The 14,813-nt window shown below is 45.5% G+C and overlaps 1 protein-coding gene across 1 annotated transcript in view; it reads right to left on the bottom strand.

The window, feature by feature from the left end:
- Nucleotides 1-14,813, bottom strand: part of LOC142299118 (transmembrane protease serine 11D-like) — a 165,354-nt gene that overhangs the window by 115,528 nt on the left and 35,013 nt on the right. Inside the window, exons 2-3 of the mRNA XM_075341811.1 lie at nt 10,307-10,367; nt 10,171-10,222 (exon numbers count right to left, since the gene is read on the bottom strand). Coding sequence (XP_075197926.1) covers nt 10,171-10,222; nt 10,307-10,367 — 113 coding nt within the window. The remainder of the gene's footprint in view (nt 1-10,170; nt 10,223-10,306; nt 10,368-14,813) is intronic.

Raw genomic sequence — 14,813 nt, 5'->3', positions numbered from 1 at the left:
GCCACCGAGCAGCAGCAGCAGGCCGCAGCCGCCGCAGCCGCCGCAGCGGCGGCCGGACCCGAGCAGAGGGAGAGCGCGGCGTCCACTCCTCCGCCCGCGACACCACCACCAGGAGGACACTGAACAACAATAGTGTCCATGGCAGGCTTACAATAAGAAAGCCTCTGCTCCCAAATGGAACATTGCTATTACTATCTGATTGCAGTTTGCTAAAGATCCTCTGGATAAGCCAGAAGGCTATTGGAGCAATGTTTTGTGGATGGTTGAGACTAAAATAGAGCTCTTTGACATATATGAGAAGCATTAGGTTTTGAGGAAAAAAAACATTGTTACAGCATAAATACTTCAAACCATGAGTAAAACATGGTAGGGGTTAGTATCAGTTTGGGTCTATTTGCTATTGAGCTGAATCTCACAAGAGTGAGGGTAATGCAGCAAGACAATGCACCAAAGCAGATATGTCATTCTACAAAAGAATAGTTAAAGATTCTAATAAATAAAGAATAATAATGAATAAAAAAATTCAAGTTTTGGAATGGCCAAGTCATAGTCCTGACCTTAGTTTTATAGAAATGCTGTGGAAGGACCTGAGGTGGGCAGTTCATAGGAGAAATATCGCACACATGACAGAATGGATGTTTTGTAGGTAGTATTTGGCTAAAATTCCTACAAGCCAGTGTGCAGAAATAATGAAGATGTAGTTGTAGTGCACCTGAAGCCATCAGGGAGCTACAAGTTACTGCATCCTCACCAGGATGCAGGGCCTACCCCCTAGGGCCCCGGAAGACCAGTGCCAGTCACACACAAACACTCCAGGTAATCCCAGTTTTCCCCAACAATCCCCCATACAATGGTGCAAAGCTAGAGTCGGACCAATGGATGGCCGCCTATAGGTGGAGACAGTCCAGTCCACTAGTTGACCAGGTGGGAGGGGCAGACAATGGACAGTAGTCAGTCAGAGTAGTCAGATTAGTCGAGCGGTGAAGGAGGACGTGAGGAGACGCACTGACTAGGAGTTGACAGTAACCTGGTGCCCAGGAGGGTAGTTGCCGATGGAGTATGGTGGAGTACTCCCGTAACTATGTGTGCTGCCCCGTACTCGGCTGCAACCGAGCTGCTCGGATCCGGGCTCGCTGGTGGGTGGCTCAAGCGTCTCCGGACCCGGGGGCCCCTGTGGTCACTCTGATCTAACAGGGGAGTTGACGGTTTTGGGACGTAGGTGTACGACCGGAGCCGTGTTTTAAGTTCGTGACACCACCCACGGGATGTGGTGAAGGTGGACACCACTGCTGCAGTTACAAGGCACCCGGGGGAGATGGTATGCAGCAAGTTTTTAACCCCTCCGTGGGCAGTGATGGTGGCCCCGGGACCCGTTGGGGGTGCTTTAGCGGTGCAGGGAGATGGGCGGCTGGAGGGCACTGGTGTACTCACTATTAGAATGAAACACTCGAGTCTCTGGTAAACCAAGATGATGGTGGTCGGTGCCTGCAGCCGGCTGCAGTCGGAATCCCCCACCCGGTTGGTGGTCTCTGCCTTTCTCCTGCACCTGTTTGAATTGTTGGGCTGCCTGCGCTTGCAGCGTCAGGAGTCCACTCCCCGGCTTGTGGATGTCGGGAGAGCCCATTTGCTCACAGACACTGGCCCGTGGGATCTCTGAGCCTTGGCGGTGGCTTTCTATCCCCCTCGTTGGGCTGTTGTCTTCTATGAGGGACTTTGGGTGGGAAAGGACCTAAAATCCAGACCGCAATCAGTTAATTAACTCAGTCCAGTAGTTTCTAGACCTCATTTCAGGGTCTGAGTACCCCCTCTTGTGCTCCGGTTTCCGAGTCGGTTCCCCGGGTCGGTACCGGCAGGCCACTACCCTTTCTCGGTCCACCACGGTTCCACCGAGCCGTCTTCCCAGCTCCTGCAGGCAGAGGCCTCTATATGCCTCCTAGCCAGAGGTACCAGGGCTCCAACCCTGGCACCTGTCAGTCTGTCACAGGCCTGTCACACAGGCCTGTCCTCCTCCACTCCACTCTCGACTGAACCGCTTGTGAACTCAACTCAAACTCAACTACCAGTGTTTTCCTGCCTCAGGCTCTCTGAACTCCTCGGTGGGCGTGTCCAACCACCTCGCTCCGCCCCCTGGTGTGTCCATCCAGCCCTGAGGGAGGTGACTAGGGTTTAATGTGGTTGACTGGTGTTACCTAGTTAGGGACTGGTGTAATGCGGGGCTCTATCTGTGACTACCTGGCAAGTCCAGGGTGTCACATATGCACCAACGGGGTACAGGACCCTAGGTCAGGCCTGATAACACCTGCACAGGGAGGGGACCATCAAGGACATCGCTGACCATAAAAATCCGAGACTCAGTAGCAAAGGGAGAGGCAGGGATAGGACCAGAGACTCCATCCCCACAAGGTTCACGTTACCGTCATACGGTCAGAAGTGGAAAGAAATCCACAGGACGGGGACCCCCAGTTGCTCTACGCCACAGGGACCCACAAACCAGAAACAGGTGCAGGGGAAGAAGGTACCAGGTTACTAAACTGGCACTGGGACAAAGGGGACCCAAAGGTGAAACCAGCCAGCCTCGGGTGACCAGCTACCATCAGAAAGTGAGTAAAGAACCAGTTGCACTGAACCCCTTGTGTGGACTACCTTTTTCCGACACCCGTCATTACATCAACCCTGTAGGGCGCAGCCCTGCTTGCGGAGGATCTAACATCCAGGCTGCCATTAACACCAGCACCAGTAGTGGACATTGTGCAGCGGCAGCTCCATCTGCAACACCGCAAGTGGCGTCACGTGTAAACACTAATCTACTCCCCTGTAAATTTATCCCCTTTACAAAAAGGGACCAGGGCACGGAACCGGGCAACGGCCACCAAAGTGACATTCCCCAGATATACACCACCCGGGACCGAGAGTACCCCATAACCCTGGGCCTCACACAGTTATTGCTGCATAAGGAGGTCACACCAGATACTGTAAACAATGGTTCACTTACTTTTGTCAGTCACAGACATGATATTGGATCATTTTCCTTGTTTAAAATTACGAAGCCTAATGTTCTTGACTCATTTGTTAGATTTGATTTTAGCTATTTTTAGTTTTAGGTCAAATGTTTGCAGCAATGTGAAGAATTCTCAGGTGTTCACAGGTTCACAGATTTCAAGTAACATTATTATGTAGAAGTAACAAAAGTGGCCAGACTGTATGTGTTGTCATAAAGCCTTCCAGACAAAGCTTTTCTGTGCACAGAAAGAGGTAGATAACATGAGTGATTACAATCTAGCACTCTTTATATTTCTATGTTCTTTTGACCTTTGAAAATGATTTCTTTCAATGTCAGCAAGCAGAAAGCTATAAAACTGTGAAGAACTAAAACACAAAGTCAAATTATCTCTCCAGGACAGGAGACAAACTCAAGCGCAGCGCCACCTATTGGAAGTAGCGATCCTAAGGGCGGCTTTGCACGTTGCGACATTGCAGGTGCGATGTCGATGGGGTCAAATCGAAAGTGACGCACATCTGGCGTCGCAGTCGATATCGCAACGTGTAAATCCTTTTTGATACGATGAACGAGCGCAAAAGCGTCGTTATCGTATCATCGCTGCAGCCTCCGACATTTCCATAATGCCGGTGCAGCGACAGGTGCGATGTTGTTCCTCGCTCCTGCGGCAGCACACATCACTGTGTGTAAAGCCGCAGGAGCGAGGAACATCACCTTACCTGCCTCCCGGCTGCAATGAGAAGGACGGAGGTGGGCGGGATGTTTACATCCTGCTCATCTCCGCCCCTCCACTTCAATTTGCCGCCTGCCATGTGACGTCGCTGTGACGCCGCACGACCCGCCCCCTTAGGAAGGAGGCGGGTCGCCGGCCAGAGGGACGTCGCACAGCAGGTATGTGCGTGTGAAACTGCCGTAGCGATAATAATCGCTACGGCAGCTTTCACTAGATATTGCACGTGCGACGGGGGCGGGACTATCACTGCAGAATCGGTAACACATTGTTACCGATGTCGCTGCGTGCAAAGCCCGCCTAAAAGTTAAATGTGGATTTTTAACAATCCTTTACATATAACTTAGGATATACAGTGCCTACAAGTAGTATTCAACCCCCTGCAGATTTAGCAGGTTTGATAAGATGCAAATAAGTTAGAACCTGCAAACTTAAAACAAGAGCAGGATTTATTAACAGATGCAAACCATCAACCATCTTACAAACCAACAACTTATGTTGCTCAGTTAAATTTTAATAAATTTTCAGCATAAAAGTGTGGGTCAATTATTATTCAACCCCTAGGTTTAATATATTGTGGAATAACCCTTGTTTGCAATAACAGCTAAAAATCGTCTTTTATAAGACCTGATCAGGCCGGCACAGGTCTCTGGAGTTATCTTGGCCCACTCCTCCATGCAGATCTTCTCCAAGTTATCTAGGTTCGTTGGGTGTCTCGTGTGGACTTTAATCTTGAGCTCCTTCCACAAGTTTTCAATTGGGTTAAGGTCAGGAGACTGACTAGGCCACTGCAACATCTTGATTTTTTCCCTCTTGAACCAGGCCTTGGTTTTCTTGGCTGTGTGCTTTGGGTCGTTGTCTTGTTGGAAGATAAAATGACGACCCATCTTAAGATCCTTGATGGAGGAGCGGAGGTTCTTGGCCACAATCTCCAGGTAGGCCGTGCTATCCATCTTCCCAAGGATGCGGACCAGATGGCCAGGCCCCTTGGCTGAGAAACAGCCCCACAGCATGATGCTGCCACCACCATGCTTGACTGTAGGGATGGTAATCTTGGGGTCGTATGCAGTGCCATCCAGTCTCCAAACGTCACGTGTGTGGTTGGCACTAAAGATCTCGATCTTGGTCTCATCAGACCAGAGAACCTTGAACCAGTCTGTCTCAGAGTCCTCCAAGTGATCATGAGCAAACTGTAGACGAGCCTTGACATGACGCTTTGAAAGTAAAGGTACCTTACGGGCTCGTCTGGAATGGAGACCATTGCAGTGGAGTACGTTACTTATGGTATTGACTGAAACCAATGTCCCCACTGCCATGATATCTTCCTGGAGCTCCTTCCTTGTTGTCCTTGGGTTAGCCTTGACTCTTCGGACAAGCCTGGCCTCGGCACGGGAGGAAACTTTCAAAGGCTGTCCAGGCCGTGGAAGGCTAACAGTAGTTCCATAAGCCTTCCACTTCCGGATGATGCTCCCAACAGTGGAAACAGATAGGCCCAACTCCTTGGAAAGGGTTTTGTACCCCTTGCCAGCCTTGTGACCCTCCACGATCTTGTCTCTGATGGCCTTGGAATGCTCCTTTGTCTTTCCCATGTTGACCATGTATGAGTGCTGTTCACAAGTTTGGGGAGGGTCTTAATTAGTCAGAAAAGGCTGGAAAAAGAGATAATTAATCCAAACATGTGAAGCTCATTGTTCTTTGTGCCTGAAATACTTCTTAATACTTTAGGGGAACCAAACAGAATTCTGGTGGTTTGAGGGGTTGAATAATAAATGACCCTCTGAATAAACTTTTCACAATTTAAAAAAAAAAAAAAAAAAAAGAAATAACATTCTTTTTTGCTGCAGTGCATTTCACACTTCCAGGCTGATCTACAGTCCAAATGTCACAATGCCAAGTTAATTCCGAATGTATAAACCTGCTAAATCTGCAGGGGGTTGAATACTACTTGTAGGCACTGTATATGCCAGATCAGAATCCCAATTTGCAGACAAGGTGTTTCGGGGTGCTTGCCCCTCGTCAGTGCAAAATATGGGGTGTCTGATCTGGCTTACAAAGTCAGAAACCTTCATTCTACATTGTTTAACACTAGAAGTCCCAGGAATTTCGAGCTCCAATGGTAGAAATGTTAAATGACCCCTCTCTGGGACTTCTAGTGTTAAACTATGGAAGAAGCCGTATGAACATAAGACTGGAGGATCCCCTTAATATCAGACTCAATAACAGGCCACTTTATATACAGTTAGGTCCAGAAATATTTGGACAGTGACACAATTTTCGCGAGTTGGGCTCTGCATGCCACCACATTGGATTTGAAATGAAACCTCTACAACAGAATTCAAGTGCAGATTGTAACGTTTAATTTGAAGGTTTGAACAAAAATATCTGATAGAAATTGTAGGAATTGTACACATTTCTTTACAAACACTCCACATTTTAGGAGGTCAAAAGTAATTGGACAAATAAACCAAACCCAAAAAAAATATTTTTATTTTCAATATTTTGTTGCGAATCCTTTGGAGGCAATCACTGCCTTAAGTCTGGAACCCATGGACATCACCAAACGCTGGGTTTCCTCCTTCTTAATCCTTTGCCAGGCCTTTACAGCCGCAGCCTTCAGGTCTTGCTTGTTTGTGGGTCTTTCCGTCTTAAGTCTGGATTTGAGCAAGTGAAATGCATGCTCAATTGGGTTAAGATCTGGTGATTGACTTGGCCATTGCAGAATGTTCCACTTTTTTGCACTCATGAACTCCTGGGTAGCTTTGGCTGTATGCTTGGGGTCATTGTCCATCTGTACTATGAAGCGCCGTCCGATCAACTTTGCGGCATTTGGCTGAATCTGGGCTGAAAGTATATCCCGGTACACTTCAGAATTCATCCGGCTACTCTTGTCTGCTGTTATGTCATCAATAAACACAAGTGACCCAGTGCCATTGAAAGCCATGCATGCCCATGCCATCACGTTGCCTCCACCATGTTTTACAGAGGATGTGGTGTGCCTTGGATCATGTGCCGTTCCTTTTCTTCTCCAAACTTTTTTCTTCCCATCATTCTGGTACAGGTTGATCTTTGTCTCATCTGTCCATAGAATACTTTTCCAGAACTGAGCTGGCTTCATGAGGTGTTTTTCAGCAAATTTAACTCTGGCCTGTCTATTTTTGGAATTGATGAATGGTTTGCATCTAGATGTGAACCCTTTGTATTTACTTTCATGGAGTCTTCTCTTTACTGTTGACTTAGAGACAGATACACCTACTTCACTGAGAGTGTTCTGGACTTCAGTTGATGTTGTGAACGGGTTCTTCTTCACCAAAGAAAGTATGCGGCGATCATCCACCACTGTTGTCATCCGTGGACGCCCAGGCCTTTTTGAGTTCCCAAGCTCACCAGTCAATTCCTTTTTTCTCAGAATGTACCCGACTGTTGATTTTGCTACTCCAAGCATGTCTGCTATCTCTCTGATGGATTTTTTCTTTTTTTTTCAGCCTCAGGATGTTCTGCTTCACCTCAATTGAGAGTTCCTTAGACCGCATGTTGTCTGGTCACAGCAACAGCTTCCAAATGCAAAACCACACACCTGTAATCAACCCCAGACCTTTTAACTACTTCATTGATTACAGGTTAACGAGGGAGACGCCTTCAGAGTTAATTGCAGCCCTTAGAGTCCCTTGTCCAATTACTTTTGGTCCCTTGAAAAAGAGGAGGCTATGCATTACAGAGCTATGATTCCTAAACCCTTTCTCCGATTTGGATGTGAAAACTCTCATATTGCAGCTGGGAGTGTGCACTTTCAGCCCATATTATATATATAGTTGTATTTCTGAACATGTTTTTGTAAACAGCTAAAATAACAAAACTTGTGTCACTGTCCAAATATTTCTGGACCTAACTGTATGCTACCCAATACATCATTCATCATCAGTGAAGGTATCATTCAGACCAAGAATATAATTACGGTACATCAGTCATGAACCTGACTCTATGCAGCTTAATATAATATATATAAAAACAAAACAATATATCTATTATAATAAACTATTCGGGCCAGCTATACCAAGAGAAATTGGTATTCACCATAAAGGAAGCTAATTATTTCTTACCATGGAAGAAAATGATTACAACTGCAGCAGTCACGGCTGCGATAATGGCCAGTAGTACTGTAATGCTGACAACAGCTATTACGATCATTGTCCGATGTCCAGGTAATTTCATTGGTAGATCAGATTTGTGTTATCTGAAAAAAAAACAAAAACCTAAATTAATATTATTGTTGAACGTTATAGTCGCTGTAGCTTTATTTTTTCTACAAGCTCAGGCTAATAGCTTCTTTAAAGAGGTATTCTTACATTTTGAATAAGAACTGTTCTGCAGTATCTGGCAGTGGCTGTTAGGCTGGGTTCACACATAGCGACAACGACGTCGCTGTTACGTCACCATTTTCTATGACGCAACAGCGACCTTGTATGTCGCTGTTATGATCGCTGCTTAGCTGTCAAACACAGTGACGCAGCAGCGATTATAACGTCGCTACATGTGCAGGGAGCCGCGCACACTGCTTAGCGCTGGCTCCCTGCTCTCCTAGCTACAGTACACATCGGGTTAATGAACCCGATGTGTACTGCAGCTACATGTGCAGAGAGCAGGGAGCCGGCACTGGCAGCGTGAGAGCGGGGGACGCTGGTAACGAAGGTAAATATCGGGTAACCACCTTGGTTACCCGATGTTTACCCTGTTTACAGCTTACCGCAGCTGCCAAATGCCGGCTCCTGCTCCCTGCTCGCTTCATTTCGTCGCTCTCTCGCTGTCACACACAGCGATCTGTGCGTCACAGCGGGAGAGCAACAATAAAAAAATGAACCAGGGCTGTGTGTAACGAGCAGCGATCTCACAGCAGGGGCCAGATCGCTGCTCAGTGTCACACACAGCGAGATCGCTAATGAGGTCACAAAAACCGTGACTCAGCAGCGATCTCAGTAGCGATCTCGCTGTGTGTGAAGTACCCCTGTGTGTGAAGTTTTTTATTGTTGCTCTCCCGTTGATAAGCACACATCGCTGTGTGTGACAGCGAGAGAGCAACAATCCTGAATGTGCAGGGAGCAGGAGCCGGCGTCTGACAGCCTGCAGTAAGCTGTAACTAAGGTAAACATAGGGTAACCAAGGTGGTTACCCGATATTTACCTTCGTTACCAGCCTCCGCAGCTCTCACGCTGCCAGTGCCGGCTCCTGCTCCCTGCACACGCTAAGTTAAGCGGTGTGAGCTGGTAACTAAGGTAAACATCGGGTAACCATACCCGATGTTTACCTTAGTTACCAGTGTCCGCAGCTTCCAGACGCCGGCTCCGTGCAAGCGCAGCGTCGCTTGCACGTCGCTGCTGGCTGGGGGCTGGTCACTGGTGAGATCTGCCTGTTTGACAGCTCACCAGCGACCATGTAGCGATGCAGCAGCGATCCTGACCAGGTCAGATCGCTGGTCGGATCGCTGCTGCATCGCTAAAGTGTGAAGGTACCCTAAGTTCTTACAATGAGCATTTTGTGCATTTTTGATACTGTTAATTTTCATCGTGCAGAAAATGAACCATATCGTTCCAGTAAAATATATAGGATTTTTATAAATTTCATGCACAGTGCTTATTTCATGCTGTGGAAACTGACTGAAGAAAATATTTTAAATTCCACAACATGTCAATTTATCTGCTATAAATATGCATTTTATTTGCGTATTTCCCCTATAGATTTTAATATGATGAGGAAAATCTGCAGATAAGAACGCATATGCGTATTTTCTCAGTGGAAACTCAGGAAAAATACATGCAATATGCACATGACTTTATCAATATATTTTTATCAATCCTAGGTAACTTACCGTAGTAAATAGGAAGTTTCCAAAAAAAAAAAGCAGTTTAATGTAAAACATGACACACCTAAAAGAGACAAAAGCTGAAAAACCACACTAAAAACAAATGAAATAGCCGCACTCAAATCACAATGAAACATTACAAGTAACCTAATTTAGTTAATTGGTGCAGAAATGCTGCAGTAAACCTGGAATATTAGAAGCTCACCAAATGCTCATCATGGGAACCCAGCTTCACACTTCAAAAGAGGTTTGGTAACAGCTGAGGTGTATTTGGTAAGGAATTTGCCTTCTACTGTAAATTTTAGAAAATGTTAGTCACCTTAGGGTTTATTGTCCTTTATAAATGCAATCACCTTATGGTTACAGAAAGACAAGAAGGGTGATATCTAATATTCTTTTTTTTTTTATAAACTACACGTTTTTATTAACTATTTTGAAAAAAGTCGAAAAAAAGCTGAAATATTTAAGTGAAATTTGAACCTCAAAAATATAGTCAATGTGGAAAAAGTAAACTTGGTTTTACGCCTAATAGCAAATGTGAGCTAATGGAGGTGGCATAAGTGATATAAATTGTAAAAGCCAGCTTACCATCAATATAGTCCCACTCCTGTTTGGTGTTCGAGAATCGGCTCCGCCACAGCTAGAGATAAATACATAAACAGTAGAAGACCCTTACCCATAAAGTACACCCAAAAAGGTGTAGATGTGGCCAACATCCATGTACCATTTGACTTCTATTTGATGTCCTATAGTCAATAGTGTTCCAATAAAGTGGAATAACTGGGCTAATGAGTGTCACAGATAGCGTGATTAGAATAGATATGATAAACCTTAGTAAAGTATGTCTGCCTGAGGTTGGGATGTATCCATAGACTTCTTTGGGAGAGGAAAAAGCCCAATTTCCAACATGAAGGAAAACTACACTGGCTGCGGGAATAAGGATGTGCAATTGGGGGAAAAAAACATACAGTGAAACATACTCCTGAAAAAGATTGTGCATGAGTTGGGTCTACTAGGCTCTGATAATCGTAAGGTAGGTAAAGCAAATGGGGTGTGGTGGCTGTTATATTCTGCCCATAGAATCCAGACTTGCTCAAGCCTCTTCCCTGTCAATCAAGAGAGCTGAAAGTTTTTCCTTATTTATGTACCACGAGAAGTGTCTTTAGCAATAGTTTGTTTCATTGCTAGAAATAGATTCTCTTGTTCAGTAGGGATTGCTAAAGATTGTTGATCAAATTATGACCCAAAACAGATAGAATAAGGAAGCAAACTCTAATCCAGAGCCAGCTTAGTGCATAGCCACCAAGTATGAAGCATAGCACCCAGGGCTAAACAACCTTGAAAATATTGGGGTGGGGGGAATAGTGCAGGATGGCATTGGCTATTTTAGCTGGGGTCAGATACTATCTCCTCCAAAGTTTATAAGCAGTTTCTAGCATCAAGGGGTTTAGAAAGCCTCTAGATGTTAAATAATATCTTCAACCATGTGGTGTCTATGTCAGACGTCTAATGGGTGAGGGATAGGCAAGGTGTTGCCTATAAGGACAATAAAAGGAAAAATTACCAGCTCACCCACCTGGAGAACTACCAAAAGGAACAGTGCAGGGATCAGGAAACAGCCAGACAAGGAGTTCAGAGTAAGGAGTACTCACTCCGAAACGCGTTCCGTTTTTTCTACCCTGCCATGTAAATTGGATTTTATTATTATGGAAGAACCCTTTTATCTTTGTTGAATAAAGAAAACAAAATTAATTCAATTGGAACTTGGATGCTGGATCCTTTCTTTTTCTTCAAGTTCAGTGGTTGCCTATAAGATGTATGGGTTAAATGGGTATAAACTAAGGAATAGTGTTGAGTGCACTTTAATAGCATTGTTCAATTGGGGAAAGGGAAATTGAATGGGGGACTGATTGGAATAATGAAGTCTCAAGAGCTGTAGGTAGAGAAATACGTACAGTGCCTACAAGTAGTATTCAACCCCCTGCAGATTTAGCAGGTTTACACATTCGGAATTAACTTGGCATTGTGACATTTGGACTGTAGATCAGCCTGGAAGTGTGAAATGCACTGCAGCAAAAAAGAATGTTATTTCTTTTTTTATTTTTTTTTAAATTGTGAAACGTTTATTCAGAGGGTCATTTATTATTCAACCCCTCAATCCACCAGAATTCTGTTTGGTTCCCCTAAAGTATTAAGAAGTATTTCAGGCACAAAGAACAATGAGCTTCACATGTTTGGATTAATTATCTATTTTTCCAGCCTTTTCTGACTAATTAAGACCCTCCCCAAACTTGTGAACAGCACTCATACTTGGTCAACATGGGAAAGACAAAGGAGCATTCCAAGGCCATCAGAGACAAGATCGTGGAGGATCACAAGGCTGGCAAGGGGTACAAAACCCTTTCCAAGGAGTTGGGCCTACCTGTCTCCACTGTTGGGAGCATCATCCGGAAGTGGAAGGCTTATGTTACTACTGTTAGCCTTCCATGGCCTGGACAGCCTTTGAAAGTTTCCACCCGTGCCGAGGCCAGGCTTGTCCAAAGAGTCAAGGCTAACCCAAGGACAACAAGGAATGAGCTCCGGGAAGATCTCATGGCAGTGGGGACATTGGTTTCAGTCAATACCATAAGTAACGTACTCCACCGCAATGGTCTCCGTTCCAGACGAGCCCGTAAGGTACCTTTACATTCAAAGCGTCATGTCAAGGCTCGTCTACAGTTTGCTCATGATCACTTGGAGGACTCTGAGACAGACTGGTTCAAGGTTCTCTGGTCTGATGAGACCAAGATCGAGATCTTTGGTGCCAACCACACACGTGATGTTTGGAGACTGGATGGCACTGCATATGACCCCAAGAATACCATCCCTACAGTCAAGCATGGTGGTGGCAGCATCATGCTGTGCGGCTGTTTCTCAGCCAAGGGGCCTGGCCATCTGGTCCGCATCCATGGGAAGATGGATAGCAGGGCCTACCTGGAGATTTTGGCCAAGAACCTCCGCTCCTCCATCAAGGATCTTAAGATGGGTCGTCATTTCATCTTCCAACAAGACAACGACCCAAAGCACACAGCCAAGAAAACCAAGGCCTGGTTCAAGAGGGAAAAAATCAAGGTGTTGCAGTGGCCTAGTCAGCCTCCTGACCTTAACCCAATTGAAAACTTGTGGAAGGAGCTCAAGATGAAAGTCCACATGAGACACCCAAAGAACCTAGATAACTTGGAGAAGATCTGCATGGAGGAGTGGGCCAAGATAACTCCAGAGACCTGTGCCGGCCTGATCAGGTCTTATAAAAGACGATTATTAGCTGTAATTGCAAATAAGGGTTATTCCACAATATATTAAACCTAGGGGTTGAATAATAATTGACCCACACTTTTATGTTGAAAATTTATTAAAATTTAACTGAGCAACATAACTTGTTGGTTTGTAAGATTTATGCATCTGTTAATAAATCCTGCTCTTGTTTGAAGTTTGCAGGCTCTAACTTATTTGCATTTTATCAAACCTGCTAAATCTGCAGGGGGTTGAATACTACTTGTAGGCACTGTATATGGAAGGAGGTTGTGTTTTGTCCACAGAGTGGGGAAGGATTGGAGTCCATTAATATATATCAGTAGGTGAATTCTCTAGCCTGATAGTACTCAGTAGAAATTAGAGATGAGCAGACCAGTGGAAGTTCGGGTTCTGCAGGTTCAGCACTTCAGAAACTATAGTGCAAATTCTGTTCTGGACCCGAACTTGACCCGAACCACATTGGAAGTCACCAATTAGACAATTCGTCTCTCAGCCCACATACAGCCAGCCATAAGCAGAACACTTCTAGGGGAGGGAGGGCAGGGTTTTTATTTTTTTTTGTACATACTACATCCGATAACGCTGATTTTACCCCTCAGTGCAAGCATTCAAACACTGCATGTGACATGCACTGGGCCGAACACTTAAAGTTTGGGTCCACACATCTCTAGTGGAATGTTCAGGTTTGTCAGGATTGGCTGTATTTTAGTTAAAAGTTCACATCACACATACATCATACATGCAAGCACAGACAAATTAAATATATAGTTAATATGGGGAAGCCAGCAGCAGCCTCCCCCACCTCCCCCATTTGTTTCCCGTCCAGCTCCTTCTGGGCATGTGGCTGTGAAGGGTGCATTGTATGATGGCCATCACTAACAGACATGGTAGCGCTCAGTGCACATTCACTCTGTTGTATATACATTATAGCTTTGGACATACAGATTACTGGGGGGATACAGCAATGGGGGAGCATACAGCTCTAGGGCGGCATTAAGTGCTGGAATGGGGAACATTCAGCTCTGGGGAGAACATACAGCTCTGGGGGTATACAGCACCTGAGCGGGACACATACAGCTCTAGGGGGGCATTCATTGCTGGGGCAGTGGGCATCCTGCTCTGGGGGGGTATACAGCACTGGGGTGGGGATACATACAGCTCTGGGGGTTATACAGCACTGAGTTGGGGGGACATACAGCTCTGGACGTATACAGCACTGGTGTGGGGAACATACAGCTCTGGGGGTATACAGCACTGTGGTGGGTGACATACAGCTCTGGGGGTATACAGCATTGGTGTGGGGGGGGTCATACAGCTCTGAGGGGTATACAGCGATGAAGGGGTACACAGTACTGGGGTGGGTGGACATACAGCTCTGGGGGTATACAGCACTGCGGTGGGGGACATACAGCTCTGGGGTTATATAGCATTGGGGTGGGGGGGGGACATACAGCTCTGAGGGGTATATACCTCTGGAGGGGTACACAGTACTGGGGTGGGAAGACATACAGCCTTGGTGGGAAGGATATTTCAGCAATTAAGCATCTGATCTTTCCACAAAAGGTATGCTTGGATTCAGCATCCAAGTGCCAGTATGGCACTGCCTTTACTTTTTATAGCAAAATCCTGGTGGTTGGTTCCCTTTAACATATGAACAGTATCTAAACACCAAACTAGGACACAGACGTTTTTAAAAGTCTATGTTCGGGTCTGAGCACCAGTCACCCAGTGTTGGTACGTACCCCAAACTTTACCATTTGGGTTCTCTCATCCTGAAAGTAGATATGTTGGACAAAAAGGATGGGTGAACAAATATTTGGTCAATTCTTGTGAAGTGTATGTGGTAAAAACAACTAGATATAGTCTTTACTGTGAGATTTAATATTCTTGTAATTCAGAGTGTTCCAGAGATTTTAGTCTATATATTATTAGTTCAA

This window comes from Anomaloglossus baeobatrachus, chromosome 1 (assembly GCF_048569485.1).
Source record: "Anomaloglossus baeobatrachus isolate aAnoBae1 chromosome 1, aAnoBae1.hap1, whole genome shotgun sequence".
Classification (NCBI taxonomy): Eukaryota; Metazoa; Chordata; class Amphibia; order Anura; family Aromobatidae; genus Anomaloglossus; species Anomaloglossus baeobatrachus.
Note: the sequence above shows the minus strand (reverse complement) of the source record. Positions and strands in the feature narration are given on the sequence as shown.